The sequence below is a fragment of the Nerophis lumbriciformis genome, linkage group LG25 (assembly GCF_033978685.3).
Source record: "Nerophis lumbriciformis linkage group LG25, RoL_Nlum_v2.1, whole genome shotgun sequence".
Classification (NCBI taxonomy): domain Eukaryota; kingdom Metazoa; phylum Chordata; class Actinopteri; order Syngnathiformes; family Syngnathidae; genus Nerophis; species Nerophis lumbriciformis.
Window position 1 is genome coordinate 4,646,787 of NC_084572.2, and position 16,257 is coordinate 4,663,043.

The following is a 16,257-nucleotide window of genomic DNA, read 5'->3' on the forward strand; positions in this document are numbered from 1 at the left end:
TATTATGTTAGATCCACTATGGACTGGACTCTCACTATTATGTTAGATCCACTATGGACTGGACTCCCACTATTATGTTAGATCCACTATGGACTGGACTCTCTTTATTATGTTAGATCCACTATGGACTGGACTCTCTCTATTATGTTAGATCCACTATGGACTGGACTCTCACTATTATGTTGGATCCACTATGGACTGGACTCTCACTATTATGTTAGATCCACTATGGACTGGACTCTCACTATTATGTTAAATCCACTATGGACTGGACTCTCACTATTATGTTAGATCCACTATGGACTGGACTCCCACTATTATCTTAGATCCACTATGGACTGGACTTTCACTATTATGTTAGATCCACTATGGACTGTACTTTCACTATTACCGGTATGTCAGATCCACTATAGACTGGACTCTCACTATTATGTTAGATCCACTATGGACTGGACTCTCACTATTATGTTAGATCCACTATGGACTGGACTCTCACTATTATGTTAGATCCACTATGGACTGGACTCTCACTATTATGTTAGATCCACTATGGACTGGACTCTCACTATTATGTTAGATGCACTATGGACTGGACTCTCACTATTATGTTATATCCAGTATGGACTGTACTTTCACTATTATGTTAGATCCACTATGGACTGTACTCCCACTATTATGTCAGATCCACTATGGACTGGACTCTCACTATTATGTTAGATCCACTATGGACTGGACTCTCACTATTATGTTAGATCCACTATGGACTGGACTTTCACTATTATGTTGGATCCACTATGGACTGGACTCCCACTATTATGTTAGATCCACTATGGACTGGACTCTCACTATTATGTTGTATCCATTATGGACTGGACTTTCACTATTATGTTAGATCCATTATGGACTGGACTTTCACTATTATGTTAGATCCACTATGGACTGGACTCCCACTATTATGTTAGATCCACTATGGACTGGACTCTCACTATTATGTTAGATCCACTATGGACTGGACTCTCACTATTATGTTGGATCCACTATGGACTGGACTCTCACTATTATGTTAGATCCACTATGGACTGGACTTTCACTATTATGTTGGATCCACTATGGACTGGACTCCCACTATTATGTTAGATCCACTATGGACTATGTGTCAGCTAATGGGGATCCATTCAATAAATACCAAAAGAAAATTGCTTCGAGGTCGGTAAGCACAACCAGAATTATGCCTTGCATTAGGTGTACCGGGTTATAAGGAGCACTGTTGATTTTTGAGAAAATGAAATAATTTTAAGTGCGCCTTATAGTCAGAAAAATATTGTATTTTTGATACTTTAAAACCATGAAAACACTTAAAAAAAATTTGTAACAATTTATAAATACAGTAAAAAAAACAAAAAACAATATTGTACTCAAAAAGGGTGCAGTTACACAACATGTCTTGTCAAAGCATCTTCCCGCCGGATAATGTTGAGTGAATGGACCTACCTTGCAGATAGCGCCATCAAACCACTTCATATTTAGGTAACCATGGGAGAAAAAAAAATATTGACGAAGAAATGAAATCAGCGAATGCTGGTCAGCGTCTCGGGGTCGGGCAACTCCGCAAAAGGACACACACCAATCTCCGCGTTTGCAAAACATTCCTTTATTATAAATAAATCTCCTTTTTTTTTTGTAGAAAACGGGGCATGCGTCAACCATGGTGTGTTAGCCAAGACAGCAGAGGAGGAAACACTCATCTCAGTATGCAAGGACGACTCATCAGACGACGGTGAGACAAGAATGGAAAAAATCGCCACGACCACAAAAATACTCACGAGTAGAGAAGAACGGCAAACAAGTTTTGAGTCTTCTTTTAAATATCTTTTGAAATCTCTATGTGAGGCCCTTATGGATACAACGTCTACGTGGGTTTTTTTTTTTTTCTTCATTTTTTTTCTTTTCTTCTGGCCGCACTCAAGGGTCCTATGGTATTTTTTTATCAACAGTTATGGTCGGACCATTGAGCAGCAGGAAAGCAGGCACACCGATTGGCTGTTTGTGTTCCCACCTCTCAGTGGATGATGCGAAACGACACAAAAAAATGTCTCATGCTTGGATCCCGTCGGGCGTCCGGATCGTCCGTCTTTTTGTTTCCTTTACGGAGCTCGAGGCACACTTCCTGTGTCATCCCAAGCATCCAACGTAGTTTTTTTTTTTTTTTTTTTTTCAGATGGCGTGATTGCTGTAGCTGACGTACGTCGTCTTAGTTGATGAAGCTGCGCGACAAAAAAAACAGGTTAAATGATAAAAAAAAAAACACGTTTCAACACTTCAGTCAGTCCCTCCGGGAATTCAATCAACTTTTTTGGGATTGTCGCGACCTAAAATACGTGAATTTACGGCAGCTTTTTCGTAAAGTTGTCGTAATGTTTTGGGGCATATTTTTTTTCCAGTAATAACTTGCGATTTTACACTGCAAAAAGTCAGTGTTCAAAAACAAGAAAAAAATTAAAGCTGCAAGCAGTGATGGACGGGACCGACTTTGACGGCACATACAATCCAAACCGGAGCAGTAATTAAAACTCTTTGGTCAACTTTTAATCAAAAGGGTTCAATCTCTCTCCGGTGCTAATTTGAAGCCGCCACGATAAACGCGCTCAGAGGAGATCATTTTTGAAAAAAGGTGACCGTTTTTTACAAAACGTTTGTTTTGAAGGGGGAATTGCAAACTTCCTGTTGATTTTTGCTGGGGGTTCTCAAAATATGAAATGTAGGTCTAAGTGAGACCTACATAGAGGTTTTTGTTTCATGTCTCTAAGACATTCCTACTGGAAGTTACAGGCAGTTTTGTCTGAGTTTTCTTCCTAGGAGCAGTTGTGTCTGTGTTTTCTTCCTAGGGGGCGCTAGAGCGCAATTTTGTGTTTTGGGGTTGGGTTTTTTATTAGATCGCAATTTTTGCCAGTCCTGATGTGTGTCCAGTTTGGTGTGTTTTGAAGCACGTTACAAGGGTCAAATTACAGCTCAAAGAGGCAAAAATGACTGTTTTTATGAAACTTTTGTTTTGAAGGGGGAATTACCAACTTCCTGTTGATTTTTGCTGAATAAAATTAATGTATGAAATCTAATTCTAAGTCAGACCTACATAGAGGTTTTTGTTTCATGTCTCTATGACATTCTTACCAGAAGTTGCAAGCAGTTTTGTCTGTGTTTTTTCCTAGGGGGCGCTAGAGCGTAATTGTAAGTTTTCCGGTTTGGTTTTTTATTACAATTTTCGCCAGTTCTGATGTGTGTGTCAAATTTGGTGAGTTTTGAAGCATGTTAAGGGGGTCAAATTACAGCTCAAAGAGGCGGTGGAATAATAATAATAAAACCTTACAATTGCAATAGGGTCCTCTGTCCCAAAGGGACATTGCGGTCCCTAATTAAAGCTGCAAGCAGCGATGGACAGGACCGACTTTTTGGGCTCATGAAATCCAAACCGGAGCAGTAATTAAAACTCTTTCATCAACTTTTAATCAGAAGGGTTCAATCTCTCTCCTGTGCTAATTTGAAGCCAACACGACAAACGCCCTCAGAGGAGATAATGTTTGAAAAAAGGTGACTGTTTCTACACAACTTTTGTTTTGAAGGGGGAATTGCAAACTTCCTGTAGATTTTTGCTGGGGTCTAAGTGAGACCTACATAGAGGTTTTTGTTTCATGTCTCTAAGACATTCCTACTGGAAGTTACAGGCAGTTTTGTCTGAGTTTTCTTCCTAGGAGCAGTTGTGTCTGTGTTTTCTTCCTAGGGGGCACTAGAGCGCAATTTTGAGTTTTGGGGTTGTTTTTATTTTATTAGATCTCAATTTTTGCCAGTCCTGATGTGTGTGTCCAGTTTGGTGAGTTTTGAAGCACGTTACAGGGGTCAAATTACAGCTCAAAGAGGCAAAAATGACTGTCTTTACGAAACTTTTGTTTTGAAGGGGGAATTGCCAACTTCCTGTTGATTTTTGCTGAAGAAAGTTAATGGGCCGACTTTTTGGGCTCATAAAATCCAAACCGGAGCAGTAATTAAAACTCTTTCATCAACTTTTAATCAGAAGGGTTCAATCTCTCTCCTGTGCTAATTTGAAGCCGACACAATAAAAGCGCTCAGAGGAGATAATGTTTGAAAAAAGGTGACCGGTTTTTACAAAAAATTTGTTTTGAAGGGGGAATTGCAAACTTCCTGTTGATTTTTGCTGGGGTTTCTCAATATATGCAATGTAGGTCTAATTTTGTGTTTTGGGGTTGGTTTTTTTTATTAGATCGTAATTTTTGCCAGTCCTGATGCGTGTGTCCAGTTTGGTGAGTTTTGAAGCACGTTACAGGGGTCAAATTACAGCTCAAAGAGGCAAAAATTACTGTTTTTACGAAACTTTTGTTTTGAAGGGGGAATTGCCAATCTCCTGTTGATTTTTGCTGAAGAAAGTTAAGGTATGAAATCTAGGTCGAAGTCAGACCAACATAGAGGTTTTTGTTTCATGTCTCTATGACATTCTTACCAGAAGTTGCAAGCAGTTTTGTCTGTGTTTTTTCCTAGGGGGCGCTACAGCGTAATTTTAAGTTTTCGGGTTTTGTTTTTTATTCGATCGCAATTTTCGCCAGATCTGATGTGTGTGTCAAATTTGGTGAGTTTTGAAGCATGTTAAGGGGGTCAAATTACAGCTCAAAGAGGCGGCGGAATAATAATAAAACCTTACAATTACAATAGGGTCCTCTGTCCCAAAGGGACATTGCGGTCCCTAATAATTAAAGCTGCAAGCAGCGATGGACGGGACCGACTTTGACGGCACATACAATCCAAACCGGCGCAGTAATTAAAACTCTTTGGTCAACTTTTAATCAGAAGGGTTCAATCTCTCTCCTGTGCTAATTTGAAGCCGACACGACAAACGCCCTCAGAGGAGATAATGTTTGAAAAAAGGTGACCGGTTTTTACAAAACGTTTGTTTTGAAGGGGGAATTGCAAACTTCCTGTTGATTTTTGCTGGGGGTTGTCAATATATGAAATGTAGGTCTAAGTGAGACCTACATAGAGGTTTTTGTTTCATGTCTCTAAGACATTCCTACTGGAAGTTACAGGCAGTTGTGTCTGAGTTTTCTTCCTAGGAGCAGTTGTGTCTGTGTTTTCTTCCTAGGGGGCGCTAGAGCACAATTTTGTGTTTTGGGGTTGGTTTTTTTATTAGATCGCAATTTTTGCCAGTCCTGATGTGTGTGTCCAGTTTGGTGAGTTTTGAAGCACATTACAGGGGTCAAATTACAGCTCAAAGAGGCAAAAATGACTGTTTTTACGAAACTTTTGTTATGAAGGGGGAATTGCCAACTTCCTGTTGATTTTTGCTGAAGAAAGTTAATGTATGAAATCTAGGTCTAAGTCAGACCTATATAGAGGTTTTTGTTTCATGTCTCTCCGACATTCTTACCGGAAGGTACAAGCAGTTTTGTCTGTGTTTTTTCCTAGTTTTAGGGTTTAGTTTTTTATTAGATCGCAATTTTCGCCAGTTCTGATGTGTGTGTCAAATTTGGTGAGTTTTAAAGGATGTTAAGGGGGTCAAATTACAGCTCAAAGAGGCGGCGGAATAATAATAATAAAACCTTACAATTACAATAGGGTCCTCTGTCCCAAAGGGACATTGCGGTCCCTAATTAAAGCTGCAAGCAGCGATGGACGGGACCGACTTTGACGGCACATACAATCCAAACCGGAGCAGTAATTAAAACTCTTTGGTCAACTTTTAATCAGAAGGGTTCAATCTCTCTCCTGTGCTAATTTGAAGCTGACACGACAAACGCGCTCAGAGGAGATAATGTTTGAAAAAAGGTGACCGGTTTTTACAAAACGTTTGTTTTGAAGGGGGAATTGCAAACTTCCTGTTGATTTTTGCTGGGGGTTCTCAATATATGAAATGTAGGTCTAAGTGAGACCTACATAGAGGTTTTTGTTTCATGTCTCTAAGACATTCCTACTGGAAGTTACAGGCAGTTTTATCTGAGTTTTCTTCCTAGGAGCAGTTGTGTCTGTGTTTTCTTCCTAGGGGGCGCTAGAGCGCAATTTTGTGTTTTGGGGTTGGGTTTTTTTATTAGATCGCAATTTTTGCCAGTCCTGATGTGTGTGTCCAGTTTGGTGAGTTTTGAAGCACGTTACAGGGGTCAAATTACAGCTCAAAGAGGCAAAAATGACTGTTTTTACGAAACTTTTGTTTTGAAGGGGGAATTGCCAATCTCCTGTTGATTTTTGCTGAAGAAAGTTAAGGTATGAAATCTAGGTCGAAGTCAGACCAACATAGAGGTTTTTGTTTCATGTCTCTATGACATTCTTACCAGAAGTTGCAAGCAGTTTTGTCTGTGTTTTTTCCTAGGGGGCGCTAGAGCGCAATTTTAAGTTTTTGGGTTTGGTTTTTTATTAGATCGCAATTTTCGCCAGATCTGATGTGTGTGTCAAATTTGGTGAGTTTTGAAGCATGTTAAGGGGGTCAAATTACAGCTCAAAGAGGCGGCGGAATAATAATAATAAAACCTTACAATTACAATAGGGTCCTCTGTCCCAAAGGGACATTGCGGTCCCTAATTACAATAGGGTCCTATGTCCCAAAGGGACATTGCGGTCCCTAATTAAAGCTGCAAGCAGCGATGGACGGGACCGACTTTGACGGCACATACAATCCAAACCGGAGCAGTAATTAAAACTCTTTGGTCAACTTTTAATCAAAAGGGTTCAATCTCTCTCCTGTGTTAATTTGAAGCCGACACGACAAACGCGCTCAGAGGAGATAATGTTTGAAAAAAGATGACCGGTTTTTACAAAACGTTTGTTTTGAAGGGGGAATTGCAAACTTCCTGTTGATTTTTGCTGGGGGTTCTCAATATATGAAATGTAGGTCTAAGTGAGACCTACATAGAGGTTTTTGTTTCATGTCTCTAAGACATTCCTACTGGAAGTTACAGGCAGTTTTGTCTGAGTTTTCTTCCTAGGAGCAGTTGTGTCTGTGTTTTCTTCCTAGGGGGCGCTAGAGCGCAATTTTGTGTTTTGGGGTTGGGTTTTTTTATTAGATGGCAATTTTTGCCAGTCCTGATGTGTGTGTCCAGTTTGGTGAGTTTTGAAGCACATTACAGGGGTCAAATTACAGCTCAAAGAGGCAAAAATGACTGTTTTTACGAAACTTTTGTTATGAAGGGGGAATTGCCAACTTCCTGTTGATTTTTGCTGAAGAAAGTTAATGTATGAAATCTAGGTCTAAGTCAGACCTATATAGAGGTTTTTGTTTCATGTCTCTACGACATTCTTACCGGAAGGTACAAGCAGTTTTGTCTGTGTTTTTTCCTAGTTTTAGGGTTTCGTTTTTTATTAGATCGCAATTTTCGCCAGTTCTGATGTGTGTGTCAAATTTGGTGAGTTTTAAAGGATGTTAAGGGGGTCAAATTACAGCTCAAAGAGGCGGCGGAATAATAATAATAAAACCTTACAATTACAATAGGGTCCTCTGTCCCAAAGGGACATTGCGGTCCCTAATTAAAGCTGCAAGCAGCGATGGACAGGACCGACTTTGACGGCACATACAATCCAAACCGGAGCAGTAATTAAAACTCTTTGGTCAACTTTTAATCAGAAGGGTTCAATCTCTCTCCTGTGCTAATTTGAAGCCGACACGACAAACGCGCTCAGAGGAGATAATGTTTGAAAAAAGATGACCGGTTTTTACAAAACGTTTGTTTTGAAGGGGGAATTGCAAACTTCCTGTTGATTTTTGCTGGGGGTTCTCAATATATGAAATGTAGGTCTAAGTGAGACCTACATAGAGGTTTTCGTTTCATGTCTCTAAGTTATTCCTACTGGAAGTTACAGGCAGTTTTGTCTGAGTTTTCTTCCTAGGAGCAGTTGTGTCTGTGTTTTCTTCCTAGGGGGCGCTAGAGCGCAATTTTGTGTTTTGGGGTTGGGTTTTTTATTAGATCACAATTTTGGCCAGTCCTGATGTGTGTGTCCGGTTTGGTGAGTTTTGAAGCACGTTACAGGGGTCAAATTACAGCTCAAAGAGGCAAAAATGACTGTTTTTACGAAACTTTTGTTTTGAAGGGGGAATTGCCAACTTCCTGTTGATTTTTGCTGAAGAAAGTTAATGGACCGACTTTTTGGGCTCATAAAATCCAAACCGGAGCAGTAATTAAAACTTTTTCATCAACTTTTAATCAGAAGGGTTCAATCTCTCTCCTGTGCTAATTTGAAGCCAACACGACAAACGCCCTCAGAGGAGATAATGTTTGAAAAAAAGGTGACTGTTTCTACACAACTTTTGTTTTGAAATTGCAATAGGGTCCTCTGTCCCAAAGGGGCATTGCGGTCCCTAATTACAATAGGGTCCTATGTCCCAAAGGGACATTGCGGTCCCTTAATTAAAGCTGCAAGCAGCGATGGACAGGACCGACTTTTTGGGCTTATGAAATCCAAACCGGAGCAGTAATTAAAACTCTTTGGTCAACTTTTAATCAAAAGGGTTCAATCTCTCTCCTGTGCTAATTTGAAGCCGACACGACAAACGCGCTCAGAGGAGATAATGTTTGAAAAAAGGTGACCGGTTTTTACAAAACGTTTGTTTTGAAGGGGGAATTGCAAACCTCCTGTTGATTTTTGCTGGGGGTTCTCAATATATGAAATGTAGGTCTAAGTGAGACCTACATAGAGGTTTTTGTTTCATGTCTCTAACTCAGGTCCGCATGGAGCTGGAGGGGGCGTGGCCTCCAGCTCCGGCTGAATTCCGGGAGTTTTTCGGGAGAGGCGCTGAATTTCGGGAGTCTCCCGGAAATTCCGGGAGGGTTGGCAAGTATGGTCTCATTAGCCACAGGGTTTAGAGCGTAGGAAAAAAAAGTTGTGACTTATAGTCTGGAATTTACCGTACTGACCTGATGTAAAGACTGTAATTCAAGTATTGAGGTTTTTTTTGTTTTTTTTATTTAAAAGTAAACTTCCCTAATAAGTGTGCAAGGTGCTTTATTATACATTAATTTACATATTTTTTTATTACATTACATATAAGTTGCATTGTTTGCAGGGTTTGGTTAAATTTGCGTAAATCGGCGCAATCACGAATTCTCGGAGGGACTGGGTGAAGTTTGATGGACTGAAGAAACAATATTTGGATCCAAAATTGCTGCCAAATCATCTATTAATCCTTATTCATTTTTATTCACATAACAAAACACAAAGCTCGCCCAGGAAAAGGAAAAAAAAAGGGATTTAATTACCAACCTTCCACTTTCTAGACAAATTGCTCTACCACATGCACCGTGATGTGACAATAAATATATAAATGTGTATAGTTGTAGAAATGGTGTTCTCTTACTCACTGTTGGTCTCCATGCTCTCACACAACTCCGTCTTCACCTCCCCGTTAGGCCGGTCGCCGCCCTTCTGCCCCAGTTTACCCGACATGGTGGCGGCCGTCACGATGGCCTGCATAAAGAAAACATACGCTTTTTTATTAGTATTTTTTATTTTTTTATTTTGAAGAATAACCCCGTTATTGGTCATTTAAGTAGGGGTTAGGGCGCCCCCTGTTGTGTTGGCATGCACATGACATCTTGCCAATGTAGAATTGTGCAACTGCTCCTGGTACAGGAATCAATTGCTAAATAGTTTTAAATAAATACTATTAAAAAAAAATAGAATAAAAAAGGAAGTAAACATTAATTAACTGCTATTGGTAATGATAAATAGAATGTAAAAAAAAAAAAAAGATACAAATATATTTTTAATTAAAAAAAAATGTAATACATTCATTTAAATAAAATAACCACTGTTGGTATAAATACATACACTTTAAAAAAATCTTAACTCAATATGAAATAAATACATTTAAATAAATTAACTTCTATTGTAAACAATTTTCAGGGAAAAAAAAATTTGGTATGAAAAAATATGATAAAAAAATCAAAATACGTTAAAGGGGAACATTATCACTATTTCAGAAGGGTTAAAACCATTAAAAATCAGTTCCCAGTGGCTTATTTTATTTTTCGAAGTTTTTTTCAAAATTTTACCCATCACGCAATAGCCCTAAAAAAAAGCTTCAAAGTGCCTGATTTTAACCAACCGTCCATTTTCCTGTGACGTCACATAGTGAAGCCGACACAAACAAACATGGCGGAAAGAACAGCAAGCTATAGCGACATTAGCTCGGATTCAGACTCGGATTTCAGCGGCTTAAGCGATTCAACAGATTACGCATGTGTTGAAACGGATGGTTGTAGTGTGGAGGCAGGTAGCGAAAACCAAATTGAAGAAGAAACTGAAGCTATCGAGCCATATCGGTTTGAACCGTATGCAAGCGAAACCGACGAAAACGACACGACGGGAGAAAGCGAGGACGAATTCGGCGATCGCCTTCTAACCAACGATTGGTATGTGTTTGTTTGGCATTAAAGGAAACTAACAACTATGAACTAGGTTTACAGCATATGAAATACATTTGGCAACAACATGCACTTTGAGAGTGCAGACAGCCCAATTTTCATCAATTCATATATTCTGTAGACATACCCTCATCCGCTCTCTTTTCCTGAAAGCTGATCTGTCCAGTTTTGGAGTTGACGTCAGCAGGCCAGGGAAGCTAGGGCCGATAGGGGGTTTAGCTCGCTCGTCTGCGGGAACAAACTGCCGCCATTGCTTGCCGTGCTACCGAGGACCTTTGTCCCTGAATTGCTCACACACTCCGGCAGATTCAACGGGGGTCTGGCGGCAGATTTCTTTGACTTTATGGTTGGAAATGCATCTGCTTTGAGTGTCGCAGGATATCCACACATTCTTGCCATCTCTGTCGTAGCATACCGTATTTTCCGCACTATTAGCCGCACCTAAAAACCACAAATTTACTCAAAAACTGACAGTGCGGCTTATAACCCGTTGCGCTTTATATATGGATTAATATTAAGATTCATTTTCATAAAGTTTCGGTCTCTCAACTACGGTAAACAGCCGCCATCTTTTTTCCCCGTAGAAGAGGAAGTGCTTCTTCTTCTACGCAAGCAACCGCCAAGGTAAGCACCCGCCCCCATAGAACAGGAAGCGCTTCTTCTTCTACTGTAAGCAACCACCCGCCCGCGTAGAAGAAGAAGAAGAAGAAGAAGCGCGCGGATATTACGTTTCATTTCCTTTGTGTGTTTACATCTGTAAAGACCACAAAATGGCTCCTACTAAGCGACAGGTTTCCGGTTCATGAAAAGACGCAATCTCTCCATCCGCACACGGACTACTATTTCACAGCAACTGCCTAAAGACTTTCAAGAAAAGCTGGCTACTTTCCGTGCATATTGTAAAAACAAGATAGCTGAAAAAAAGATCCGGCCAGAGAACATTATCAACATGGACGAGGTTCCACTGACTTTTGATATTCCTGTGAACCGCACTGTGGATACAACGGGAGCACGTACGGTGAATATTCGCACCACAGGGAATGAGAAGTCATCCTTCACTGTGGTTCTAGCTTGCCATGCTAATGGCCAGAAACTTCCACCCATGGTGATATTCAAAAGGAAGACCTTGCCAAAAGAGACCTTTCCAGCCGGCGTCATCATAAAAGCTAACTCGAAGGGATGGATGGATGAAGAAAAGATGAGCGAGTGGTTAAGGTAAGTTTAAGTTTACGCGAAGAGGCCGGGTGGCTTTTTTCACGCAGCTCCGTCCATGTTGATATACGACTCCATGCGCGCCCACATCACGCTGGTTTTTAATATATTATTAAAGTTTGACTGACCTATCTGACTGTTTTTTTGACATTCCTTTAGCGCAGTTAGATGCGGCTTACAACACGTGGCGGCTTATAGGTGGACAAAGTTTTGAAATATGCCGTTCATTGAAGGCGCGGCTTATAACCCAGGGCGCCTTATGGTGCGGAAAATACGGTAGCTTTCGTCGGTAAAGTGTGCGGCACAAACGTCCAATTTCTTGCCACTTTGGCATCTTTGGGCCACTGGTGCAACTTGAATCCGTCCCTGTTGGTGTTGTTACACCCTCCGACAACACACCGACGAGGCATGATGTCTCCAAGGTACGGAAAACAGTCGAAAAAACGGAAAATAACAGAGCTGATTTGACTCGGTGTTTGAGAAAATGGCGTATTGCTTCCCGATGTGATGCCACGTTGTGACGTCATCGCTCCGAGAGCGAATATTAGAAAGGCGTTTAATTCGCCAAAATTCACCCATTTAGAGTTCGGAAATCGGTTAAAAAAATATATGGTCTTTTTTCTGCAATATCAAGGTATATATTGACGCTTACATAGGTCTGGTGATAATGTTCCCTTTTAACTATTATAGGTAATAATAAGATAATGTATAAAACAAATTCAATTAATTAAAGTTTTAAAGAAAAAACATATTGTATTTGGATGGGTTTGTACAGAAAATGTAGTTTTGTTGTATTTTGTAAAGTGCAATGACAATGAAATTCCATCCATAAGTTACCTGCTATTGGACATGACAAGTAAATTTAGAAAAAAAAACACTATTGGTATCAATAAATACAATTTAGAAAAAAAAAAGTTGAATACAAATGTAAAAAATCAATTTAAATAAATTAACTGCTATTGTTAACAATATTCTGAATTTATTTTTTTTATATATATATAAAATATGATAAATAAATGAAATTAATTTGACTGCTATTGTTAATAATACAAAAATGTATAAAATAAATTCAATCAAATAACATTTTAAAGAAAAACATATTGAACACGTTAAATAATGTATTTAGATGGGTTTGTACTGAAACTGCAATGACAATAAAGTTCCATCCATTCAATCCATAAGTTCATGTTGGTCATGAGAAGTATAAATTAGAAATTAAATAAGAATAAATATTACTTTTAATGAAAATATAAAATAAAACAATTTAAAAAAAAAAACATACATTTTTATGTAAATACACTAACATGTATATTTAAAACAATATTTTTTTTTTGCTGATGATAAATATCTACAAAGAAAGTGTCAAATAAAAAGTATAGTTTTCTGTAGAAATATAACAAAACTAATATCTTAAAATGAAACAATAAAATGTGCTTTCAAAACAAAACTATGAATATGAAAAAATAATGATAAATGTGTAAGAAAATAAAAAATAGATCATATATTTTTGGTGAAAAAATGAACGGGAAAAGCGGTAGGAAATGGATGGATGGATGAACTATTGGTATCAATAAATACAATTTAGAAAAAAAATAGCTGAATCAAAATGTAAAAATCAATTTAAATAAATTAACTGCTATTGTTAACAATATTCAGAAAATTGTTTACTTTTGTATGAAAAATATGATAAATAAATCACAATACTAAACTGCTATTGGTAATAATATTTTTTTTAAATAAAATAAATAATTTTAAAGAAATGTTTTTAAATAAATTTAAACAATGTACTTGGATGGGTTTGAACTGAAAATGTAGTTTTGTTGTATTTTTTAAAGTGCAATGACAATAAAGTTCCATCAATTCTATCCATAAGTTCCCTGCTGTTGGTCATAAGAGGTATAATTTAGAAAATAAATTAGGATAAATATTATTTTTAATTGAAATACAACAGAAAACACACTAAAATACACAAACAAATATATTTAAAACAATAATTTAATTTTCTAATGAAAAAAATCTAGAAAGCAAATATAAAAATATATAAAAAAAATAAAAAAATAAAATGTACTTTCAAAATAAAACTACAAATATGAAAAAAAAAATATATATTATTTATTTACCAGGTGCAAAACTCAACAGTGACCTGGCCAGGTGGCAGAAGGACAGCACAAAACATAAATAAATGTCCATCCATCCATCCATCTTCTTCCGCTTATCCGAGGTCGGGTCGCGGGGGCAGCAGCCTAAGCAGGGAAGCCCAGACTTCCCTCTCCCCAGCCACTTCGTCCAGCTCTTCCTGTGGGATCCCGAGGCGTTCCCAGGCCAGCCGAGAGACATAGTCTTCCAACGTGTCCTGGGTCTTCCCCGCGGCCTCCTACCGGTCGGACGTGCCCTAAACACCTCCCTAGGGAGGCGTTCGGGTGGCATCCTGACCAGATGCCCGAACCACCTCATCTGGCTCCTCTCCATGTGGAGGAGCAGCGGCTTTACTTTGAGCTCCCCCCGGATGGCAGAGCTTCTCACCCTATCTCTAAGGGAGAGCCCCGCCACCCGGCGGAGGAAACTCATTTCGGCCGCTTGTACCCGTGATCTTGTCCTTTCGGTCATAACCCAAAGCTCATGACCATAGGTGAGGATGGGAACGTAGATCGACCGGTAAATTGAGAGCTTTGCCTTCCGGCTCAGCTCCTTCTTCACCACAACGGATCGATACAGCGTCCGCATTACTGAAGACGCCGCACCAATCCGCCTGTCGATCTCACGATCCACTCTTCCCTCACTCGTGAACAAGACTCCGAGGTACTTGAACTCCTCCACTTGGGGCAAGATCTCCTCCCCAACCCGGAGATGGCACTCCACCCTTTTCCGGGCGAGAACCATGGACTCGGACTTGGAGGTGCTGATTCTCATCCCAGTCGCTTCACACTCAGCTGCGAACCGATCCAGTGAGAGCTGAAGATACTGGCCAGATGAAGCCATCAGGACCACATCATCTGCAAAAAGCAGAGACCTAATCCTGCAGCCACCAAACCAGATCCCCTCAACGCCTTGACTGCGCCTAGAAATTCTGTCCATAAAAGTTATGAACAGAATCGGTGACAAAGGGCAGCCTTGGCGGAGTCCAACCCTCACTGGAAACGTGTCCGACTTACTACCGGCAATGCGGACCAAGCTCTGGCACTGATCATACAGGGAGCGGACTGCCACAATCAGACAGTCCGATACCCCGTACTCTCTGAGCACTCCCCACAGGACTTCCCGAGGGACACGGTCGAATGCCTTCTCCAAGTCTACAAAACACATGTAGACTGGTTGGGCAAACTCCCATGCACCCTCAAGGACCCTGCCGAGAGTATAGAGCTGGTCCACAGTTCCATGACCAGGACGAAAACCACACTGTTCCTCCTGAATCCGAGGTTCGACTATCCGGCGTAGCCTCCTCTCCAGTACACCTGAATAGACCTTACCGGGAAGGCTGAGGAGTGTGATCCCACGATAGTTAGAACACACCCTCCGGTTCCCCTTCTTAAAGAGAGGAACCACCACCCCGGTCTGCCAATCCAGTGGCACCGCCCCCGATGTCCTATAAGGAAGCAGTGCCTGGGGAGTCTGTGGTGGGTTCTCCTATTTCTGGGGCTGAGGTTGCTGAGGTAGTTAAAAAGCTCCTCGGTGGCAAGGCCCCGGGGGTAGATGAGATCCGCCCGGAGTTCCTTAAGGCTCTGGATGCTGTGGGGCTGTCTTGGTTGACAAGACTCTGCAGCATCGCGTGGACATAAATAAATGTAATAATTTTAATTACTTCCGCCCAAGTGCACCCCCGCCACCCCGAAAGGAACAAGCGGTAGAAAATGGATGGATGGATGCATAAAATAAACATTAAAACTAAACATTTGACTGTCTTTTTTTTGTGTGTTAAACTATCTTACAATGTAGTTTACAACTTTTCTTTGTCATTTTCGCGACAACGGAGAACTTTACCTTGAAGCTGCGTTTCCGTTTGGGCACGTTCTGCTCGGGGTGGAAGAGGATGATGTAGACCTTGGGCATGTAGAGCATCCCCAGGGAGACGGAGGCCGACAGGCTGAGCGAGATGGTCAGAGTGGTGGTCTGGATGTACATCTGGAAGAAGACCACCGATCAGTGACGTCACGTAAAAAAAAAAAAAAAGAAGCTGATTGCTCCACTTTTCCGGAAATATCCTTTCGAGTGCTGCTAGTGGTCCCCCCGAGGGCTGCAGGACGGGCACGTGAGAGTGGAGTGAACAATAACGGCGGCAAGGCGTGCGGACTGAGGAGAGGAGTCTTCATTCCTGCCTGCACCGATTACACCGGGAGTCTTTTAATTGCCATCTCGAGAGGAGTCGTTGTCTTTCCGTGCCAGTGATGAACGCTCTCATCTCAGCGTGATTTAACCTTGTTATTTTTTTTAATTAGGCCGCAGACTTTATTGCAATGTTCCACGCAGGCACCAGGACCGGTTGGAGTGACACAAATACTCCACTTACGCGCCGCACTCCAAACAGTACGCGGACACGTCAAAGGGAAAAAAACGATGACAACATGCGAGTGAAACTTCTTTAGTCCTTTGGAGTAGACATCGACCAATATTTGGCATTTTGACGTATATCGTGTTG

The 16,257-nt window shown here is 40.5% G+C and overlaps 1 protein-coding gene across 2 annotated transcripts in view; it reads right to left on the reverse strand.

The window, feature by feature from the left end:
• Positions 1–1,613: 1,613 nt before the first annotated feature.
• Positions 1,614–16,257, reverse strand: part of grm8a (glutamate receptor, metabotropic 8a) — an 833,323-nt gene continuing 818,679 nt past the window's right edge. The window contains exons 12-14 of one of the 2 annotated variants that reach the window (XM_072916040.1): positions 15,603–15,743; positions 9,344–9,453; positions 1,614–2,264 (exon numbers count right to left, since the gene is read on the reverse strand). In XM_072916040.1, coding sequence (XP_072772141.1) covers positions 2,252–2,264; positions 9,344–9,453; positions 15,603–15,743 — 264 coding nt within the window. In that variant the 3' untranslated portion in view covers positions 1,614–2,251. The remainder of the gene's footprint in view (positions 2,265–9,343; positions 9,454–15,602; positions 15,744–16,257) is intronic. The other variant, XM_061983598.2, reaches the window with a different exon arrangement.